The sequence below is a fragment of the Alligator mississippiensis genome, chromosome 9 (genome assembly GCF_030867095.1).
Source record: "Alligator mississippiensis isolate rAllMis1 chromosome 9, rAllMis1, whole genome shotgun sequence".
In the NCBI taxonomy this organism is placed as follows: domain Eukaryota; kingdom Metazoa; phylum Chordata; order Crocodylia; family Alligatoridae; genus Alligator; species Alligator mississippiensis.
Genome location: NC_081832.1, coordinates 74,570,640 through 74,579,577, shown reverse-complemented (window position 1 = coordinate 74,579,577; position 8,938 = coordinate 74,570,640). Strand labels below are relative to the sequence as shown.

Genomic DNA, 8,938 nt, shown 5'->3' with positions numbered 1-8,938 from the left:
GATTCCCTACCGTTTCCTTTTTTATTGATAGCCTCTTTTTTACCATGTATTATTACTACTGTAATGTTCCCCTTGGCTTTTTTTGTCCCCTGCTTTCTGCCCCCTCCCTTCCCTGCTTTACCTTCTGTCTTTCTCATCTCTACCTATTTACATCCTCCCCGACGTCCTGCCACACTTTTAGCTTCTCTCATTCCTTGGATTCTCAGACCAGCAGAGAGTGGTCAGAAATGCCTGACAGCTTTGCTAAGAACTTTTTTCCCCACTATTCTGTTGGTCTAATAAAATATATCACATCCACTCAAAGAACCCTGCTTACCCAAGTTAAAAAAATGATACATCAATTCCAAGTGGACAGTGCAGATAAAATACTTGTCCAAAATGCTGTGTCCTCCAGGTGGGAAGCAAATTATGTTCCTCCTAGTTTATGAAATCTGGAGGTGGCCTGAGATTTTCATAAAATGTCAGTTTTCCCATTTGAGATACCTGGTATAAACCCCAGGGAAATGTCACTTACCACCTGCTCCTGGTCCCAGCGATTGCAGCAGAAATGCATTCAAGCCTTAAAGTCTGCTTGTAGAGCAAATTTTAATGTCAGATAGGAACCAGCAGTATGCAAGGAGAGGGAGACACAAAAGTTGATACTAACTGGGATTATCTCTGGAGTTCCTGGAAAGATGCATGTACACACACAACACAGGAATAGTGTGAAGCTCTGGAACAGTTCCTTTCAGATTAGCCCACCTTGGACCTGCTGGTTTTATGACACATGATCATACCTGTTTCTCCCTAGGTTTAGGTTTACAAATCCCCTGACATACAACCTCTGGGAAAGGTAAGAAATATACAACAGGTTTAAAGGACGCACAGCTGAGAGGAGCTTGGAGGTCCCAACTCAGTGATTCTCACCAGGGTGCCAGTGCACCTTGAGTTGCCACCAGACCCTTCGAAGGGTGCCCCAAAATGTAGGGCGACAAGAAGATAAGCTAAGCTGATAAACTGGCTCAGGCTTGTCTGCCTGGACAATCCCTCCCTACTGCCCAGCCCCCTACAAGGAGGGAAGCACTGTAACATGAAATCCCTGTTGAAATGGGGGCCACTCAATTCACAACGAGGGGGCCATCCAGTCCCACGAGGGGGACTGTGAAACCAAGGAGGCTAAGCACCACCCTTCTAAGAGATTAGCTCAACTGATCTTCCCAAAAGTGTTTCTCTTTCAGATTCAACTGAGTTTTGCAGCAGACCATTTCAAATCAGCCCCTTTCACCCAAAACTATGGCATGGAGGTGAAAGTTGCACTGTTGGGCAGGCCAGGGCAGCCACTCGCCAGCAGCCCGCCAAGGTAGAGCTAGCTCCCAGGACTGCTTTCAAGCGGGCCAGCTAAGGATGGAACAGCAGCAGGAGGGGGGGAAAGCTTTGCACTACAACACAACCCCATGAAGGAAGCATGCAGCACAGCTTTGCCAGCATTTTTTTTTCTTGTATTACCAGTGCTGTGGTTAAGAGGTTGAGCTGGAGCTTCACAGATAAAAATCTGCTTGTTTTAACAGTAATTCTAACATTTACTAAACAGGAAACAATAAAAGAAAAAAAAAACCATTTTAGAGTTGTCCTATGCACGCAGCTCAGGAAATTCTTTCAGTGCCTATTACTACATAGCTGCCTATCATGAAATCAGAGGTTAAGAACCCAGCTTCCGAGAAGACAGCAGTGGAAGCTGGTGTCATCTGAGAGCAGGTATGATTTAGCCCAAAGATTTTTGCTCACAGCTCTTCAAGGACTATGCCCACACACTTATTCTAAATAGAACAGAGGCTTAGTTAAGCAATATGGTCAGGAAGCAATTCAGAGACCCCCCCAAACACTTGAAGTAGCATAAATTTCGTCACTAAGACGAAGCCAAAGCATTTGACAGAGAAAAAAAGAATTACTAGAAAGTTAATTCTTACCTTGGAAAAAATGCAATTTTTCAAATCAGTGACCCAACTGCACAGAATTAAGGAGACAATATAAGTTCCTGTTGTAAATGGTCGGCTTCTAAAGCACTTGTGGACTTGCAACATTAAACGTCAGGCCAAGAATATCAGAGAAAGCAGCTGCCTACGTTTTGGAACCATTGGGAAGTTCTGACCTCTTTTTGCAGCATTTGTCTGGTCTCTCGATAGTCTGAAATAAGGAGGATTCAGGAAGGGCAAAGTGACTTCTGCATTGTTACCATTTTTTAACAGATTAAACAGTTTTACCTGTATAACACCTCTCAGTTTGGGGGGAGTTGGCACAACAGCAGAGGTCCACTCTCAGTACCACCAGTCACAACCAACTCTAGGATCTAACAACTAAAATTTGAAAAATTATTAAAATGCCATTGAACTTTTTATCATTTCCTTCCCCCTTGGACTTCCAAATTCCTCCCCTTCTCGGTTTAACTGGGAAAGGATTCAGAGGAAACCAAGTTTGGTTCCAAACAAAGTTAGAATTTGAACATTGTTAATTAAATCACTGGATGAATAGAAACCGTCTCTCAGGAGAGAATAATTGCACATGAATGATGGAGGCAAAGCTGCTCAGCTCACACAAAGGTATAAGGTCGTAGCCGTATGTGTTTAATACACTAGCAAAATATTTATTTTTATAATGATAAAACAGAAGTAAAGGATTTCTTTTTGGTGTGCACCAGTAATTGTAGTAAAAGAATAAGGGGATTAATGGGCTCTTTACACATTTCAATGACAAAAAACTCATAAAGGTTAGCATCAATTTCAACTGTTCTCCATTTACAAGCATAAAAGTTACCATAACCCCCAAAAACACATATATAAAGAATTATAGTTTTAAAATCTATAAAAAGTAAAAAATATACAGTCAGAAGATCTAACTCTTATTCAATCTTTAATATAAAACTGTAAACATTATTTACACAAAGGAAATGTGTATAACAAAAATTTGAGCACCCTTTTCAATTGACTTGTGGTTTTTGGAAGGCAGTGGATGTTACACAGTGACTTTTTCGCCCTTCTCGCCTAGCCAAAACCTCAGTTTATAAATAAAGCCATGGGCAGCCGGCTAGGCAAGGCTCAGGGGAGCTACATCTTATTGCTCTTAAGCTGCAGCAAATGGAAAGCCCAAGTGCATGTGTTAACAGCTGTGTGTGACAGCACGCAAGGGCAATGCCCAGCCTGTCTTCACTCGTGCACCTACGCACATTTAGGCCTCACTGTCGATGGCCAATAAGCAGTATGTAAACATGGTAACACCGCCACCATGTTGTCAACAGTTTGATCAGACTGTGTAGACAGGGACCAAATGACACCCGTGCTGAAAAATGAAAGTCGAGGCTGGATCGCAATCATTTTAACATTGTTGGGATCTTGTTCACGCACAGTGGCTGAAGGATATTATAAACCAATCAGCCTCCATCCATGTTTGAAGAGCACTGAACAGTACCACGGCCACTACAGACCAAGTCCTAAATCAAATCAGGACTTCTGCAGAGAAACACACTCCTGTTTAGCAGGCCAATATCCATCTCAGCTTCCAGAAACAATGAAGGGAAAAGGACATCCGCAATCTCCAGAACACCTACAGGAACTATCCTTTAGAGAGCAAGCATGCTGAGCTGATCTCCTTTACATCAGATTACAGAGCTACAAAATGGATGGACTGTTGTTTTGATGTATTTAGACCTAAACTCTGCATGTGAAATCCCCTGAATACAGTGGATTTTGTCACATAAGCTAAACAGGGGAAAAGGAGCAATTAAGTTCTAACAGGCTGTTATTCCTGGCTGTTTTAAGGGGTAGAGAAAAGGATCAGCAACATTACAGGATGTCACTGTTCAAGAGTATGAGGTCCCAAGTACCCCCAATAGGAAATGAAGGCACACTGGTGCTAAGTTAACACTTAAGAAAAAGAAACACCCCCCCCAAAACCCAACAACACACACAAACAAGTATCACAAACACCCTTCTCCTGACCGAGAGAGACAGTGAGAGAGAAAGAGAAAAGAAAACTGCTAAAGTCTAGACTCTTCTGATGAAGTTTCAAGAGCCTTGGACCAATTGTTTGCTTACTGTATCATTAAGCCAAGCTCACTGGCTTTATTTCTTTACCAAAAAAGTTAGGATTAGTCATTTTAAAAGTCAGCGATTTTTCCCCTAAAAAAATCTTAGAACAGTGCCAGTAACCCCAGTGTCGCTGATGCTTTCATTTGTCATTTAAGAATCAATTCCATCTTTCATTTTTTAAATATTTCGACAAGGGTTTAAGTTCACTTCAGAGGAACTTCACCTTCCATTCAGCTATGGGATCCACTGGTCAATGTGCAGTATCACCAAAAGTGAACAGCTCTGACCAGCCCCAACAGTTTAACATGATACAATGCAAAATCTAGAAGAGCGTGAAGGGCAAGACCATGTTTCACGTGTATTGGGAAAGGGTTAAAAGTATTAGTGTTAAAAGCAGATTTTATAAAAAGTGCAAATTATCTGATAAAGGAGCTGCAAATACAGTAAAATACTCTCCTTCCAAAATCTCAAATTTTAGCCTTCACCTCCCCGCTCCAAACCATAACACCTCTGCAGAGCAGAAAGGCTCCTCCTCAAGACACTAGTCTGTGTTGAAGGAAATTCTTTTCGTCATGCTGGGGTTGGCTAAAAAATTAGAAGGAGCTTTACAAAAATGGAAAAAGTTGGCCCGCATTTCCCACCCCCAAGGGGTTTGGGAAGGGAAGAGGTATTTGTGCATCTAAAACAAAGCTTTTAACTTTATTTCCATCTCAAAATAAAGGTTAAGGCAAGGTGGTTTGTTGATCGATAGGGGAATTTTTGGTAGCGAGTAAGGATTTAGAACACTGATTGTTCTCATTGCTTTTCTTATCCTGTATGCAACTGACCCCAACACGAGTGCGAGAGTCGTCCTGGCTTATCCTGCAGAACCAGCACCTGCTTCAAGAGAGATCAGAGAAGTATCTATACCTGTCTGCAAAAAGATTATCAATCTCACAAATCAGGGGGGGAAATACTTAAAGGGGAGATCTTCACATTGGAACAACCTTGAGACAAGTGACTAGGCCAGTATTTTTCCATGCTCCCTGCTCTATTATTGCTGATATTTACATTTTAGGTAAGAACTTTCCACTTCTCGGCCCAGTGCTACTTTCACGCGCTTGATCCTAAAGTGACAAAATCTTGTGCTTATGGAATCTCTGTTTACTCTTGGAGAAGACTAACCTCACAAATCCTGTGTTATAAAATCTAAAAGGAAAACAAGATGAGCTATCACAAAGCAAAGTCCTCATTTAAACACAACTAATTTTGGAAATAAGTTATGAAAAAACATGTGCAAAGTAAATGGGTTTACATCTAATATATTCATAAAGGTTCTCCCATAAGAAAGTCCCTCTTTAACCACAATAAGGTAAAAGCCAAGAACCACGTCCCTCCACAAGAGTGCAAGCTGCAGCTTGGGAGTCCACGATCCGTTAAAGAAAGTCACCAGCCTAGGCCAGCTGGCCAGGTTTTAACACTTTTTGTCATTTATCACCAGCATCCAGAAGCATTTGCTTCAAACATTACTGAGAAAGATCACTTGCTTGTTGAGAATGGCGGCACACACGTCAGCAGCGGGGGGAGGCCTGACTCAAAATAAAACCGTCTTGCAAACACACTCAGGGGCACGTGTCCTCTCCTCCCGCAAAAACAAAGTGGGAACCGTGGTGGGACAGTATTGCAACTAACAGCATGACAAGCTGGGAACGACTGTGACGTGAAGTATGAGCTCCAGGAAAAAGCCCTTCTAGGAAATATTGGCATGATTTTTACTTGCTTGTTTTTCCCCACTATTGTGGGGTTTTTGTAGGGTTTGTAAATAATCAAAAACCTCAGTTTCCAAACACTGCAAGTGAAATTTCTGAAGGGCAGGCTGGGATGCAGACCAATTTGTTTGACCTGTTCAAACGTGCAACCTCCCACAGACACAAAGAGGAAGCACAGCGCCGCAGCGGACTTGCTCGGTGTGCCATTACCATGTCTCAAAGCCCAAATGGGAAGTAGCTTCAGTCCCTTTCCCAACTATTTACTTCTAATGCCTACAAGTCTCCTCAAAGCCACAGGTTTTTGGTCCAACCGTAGTTTAGATTTCACAAAATAAAAAAATAAGATGTAGAAAACAAACCCCCAAACCCTGTTTCAGTGAGTTCTTAACAACTCGTCCAAGTCATTCATCCATTCTTCTGAAGTCCTGTTTTTCAGCAAGTCTATCAGGTCTGTGTCGCCAGTTAAGCTTGGCAGTCCATTATTGCCCGCCTGGCTGCTGTAGGCGAAAGGCAGCTCCTGACTGGTGGTTCTCACGGGGTAACCTTGAGTACAGTGCAGATTGGCTCTATTGGGCAGCTGCTGATTTGGATTCTGGTTGAAAGCAGTCAGATCTGGAACTGCCTGGTTCATGCCAGGCAAGACTTGTTGCGAGGGGACCTGCTGCTGGGCAGGTGGGTTTGTCCTCTGCTGTGCGCCTAAGGATGATGAGAGTATCTGCCCAGCGACAGCAGAGTTCATGGAGGCTATGGGTCGGCTGGTGCTTAGGCTTACCTGAGGCATTCCTTGAGCAAACTGCTGGCTGGCCATCTTTAGGTGAGTTTGCTGCAAGTGGAAAGTGGAGCTGGCAGTAAATGCCCCTAAGCCCCCATTTCCTTGTGTCTGGCTGTTCATGTTGGGTATTCCTTGGTGTTGCCAAGATGGGTTCTGGGCCCCCATTGCCGCTGGCACTCTTGCCATCTGTGGCTTGGATAAAGTGGGATTCAGTGGCCCCTTATTGTGCTGCTGAGAAATGCTCGAATTCCCCAAGGTGTTCTGCCCATACCCAGCTGGCACAGCAGTGCCCTGGCCCAGGCTGGGCTGTCTTTGCATTTGTGGCTGTCCGTTGGCACTCTGATTTGCATGCTGAGGAACCATCTGCGTCATACCAGATGCCATGTTGTACAGTCCCCCTCGCTGAATGGTTTGCATGTTTGTGTACTGAGTCACACCCCGATCCTGCTGACTGGAGCCCGACTGGAGAGGAGGAACAGAACCATGCCCAGGTCCCATCTGAATCATGTTCTGGGTCTGAGAAAACATCCGTGGACTGCTGGAACTGGACTGTCCTAAATTACTTACCCCGGCCATGGCTGAAGAGGATCCTGTAATAAAGAGCAATATTTTCTATATTTAATAGTTCTTTCCAACTTATCCAAAGTCTGTCCACACACCTTTTAGACACTATAATACATGCATACAGCAGCAGATGCAGTTTTGCAGATGTATTTATCAATTAATCTATGTAATATACAGCAGCAATGGGAAAGTTCTACTCTACGAGCTCCTCTCTAGCATCAGCCTTGGGGTGTAACGGTAAAGAATTTCCCCACTGTCCTCCCAGCTAGTACTCTCTACCGATACAGGCAGATACGGTTATGTAAGGACACTGATTCAAATGCCACTCTGCCTAGAAATGGGGAGAAACTTTGATCAGCAATGGCCAGATTTTTAGAGACTCAGACTCCAGCATCTCGTGTATTGGTGTCTCCACACTTAATGGTGGCAGGGTGCTTTAACTAAAGCTCATTCAGTGAGCTTTAGATAAAGCTCCCCCGCTGCCATTTTTAAGAATGACACATGAGATGCTCTGGGTGCTTTAATTAGAGTGGCACTCAGAGCCACTAATTAAAGCATACCCCTCTGCCCGACTCCCAAAGCATGTGTATAAATACCCCCCACTGACCTGATCTTTGTTTACCTGTGATCCTCATCCACCCTGTTTAAGCCCTTGAAAAAAAGCTGATGCAAAAGGGAGGAGGTCTTCTCCTTGCCATTTTTTGTGACTTAGTCTTAATGCTAAAATGCAGGTGTATTACCAAAGTAATAATTTTTCAGGGACTCAACCAGGATGGAGTAGAATTGTACTAAGACACTAGGATGCTACAGCACCACTCAGGGTGCAGACATGTGAATTGACTTTACTACGTAGCAAGGGTGGAGCTAACCCACAGGGCACACCCCTATTATGTAGTAAATCTTTTGAGCACAGGATAAAACCGATCCTTGAAAAATAGGTAATAACTTTACAACATGGGAAAACGATGACGTAGAATATGCTCTCTCCCTGCTCCCCATCAATTTATTATTGTTTCCAATCTGCAGGTTGGTTGTCTGTTTATTGTAAGCTGCTCTAAGCCCTTCGGAAAAGGCAAGGTATAAAACTAAATAATAAATAAATTTTATCCTGCGGTATACGATGTATGCAAACCAGCTCCTGCATCATCTAGCAGCCAGGTGCTAGAACACCACCTCCTGCAGGCAGCTAGCTCACTTACTGCAGAGTGAATTCACTAGAGTAAAGCCAGGATAAAATGCTGCGTATTAATCATCCTGTGGATCCACACCCTTATGTGCTTAGGGCATGAATGCGGTCCGTCTCTCATGACTAATGTGGGCCTAACAAGACAAGAGCAAAAACTCCCTATGGGTTTATGTCCATGAACTGGCAGTACTGGGAAAGAGGGTCACGGTGACACACAGCATCAGGATGCGGAGTGCAAGCTCCCTGTCTGACTTACCAGGGGTAGGTACAAGAGTCTAACCTAATTTTACAGTGCAACTCAAATAGTTTCTTTTACTGTAGAAGTCAAGTTGGCTTTCAACCCCAGAAAGATGCCAGAGCATGTTATTCAAGAAGCAATGTATAGACACCTAAACAAAAAAAGTAATAAAGATACAACAGCCAATGTGGGTTTGTCAGAAACATAGTGTCAAACTACATCTTTTGACAGGGTAACTGGTCATCTGGATAAAGGAGAAGAAATAGTTGTGATATCTTGAGGTCAGGAAGGCCACTTTCCCACACAACAGTCTCATACACAAGGGAGGGAAGAAGCAAGCCCTCCAAATTCTGGTGACCAAGCTGTTTG

General features: G+C 43.4%; 1 protein-coding gene across 3 annotated transcripts in view; it reads right to left on the bottom strand.

Annotated features, from left to right (window-relative positions):
• Positions 1 to 2,597: 2,597 nt before the first annotated feature.
• The window catches only part of MAML1 (mastermind like transcriptional coactivator 1), a 29,296-nt gene continuing 22,955 nt past the window's right edge, over positions 2,598 to 8,938 (bottom strand). For all 3 annotated transcript variants that reach the window (XM_059712902.1, XM_059712903.1, XM_059712904.1), the window contains exon 5: positions 2,598 to 7,171. In XM_059712902.1, coding sequence (XP_059568885.1) covers positions 6,183 to 7,171 — 989 coding nt within the window. In that variant the 3' untranslated portion in view covers positions 2,598 to 6,182. The remainder of the gene's footprint in view (positions 7,172 to 8,938) is intronic.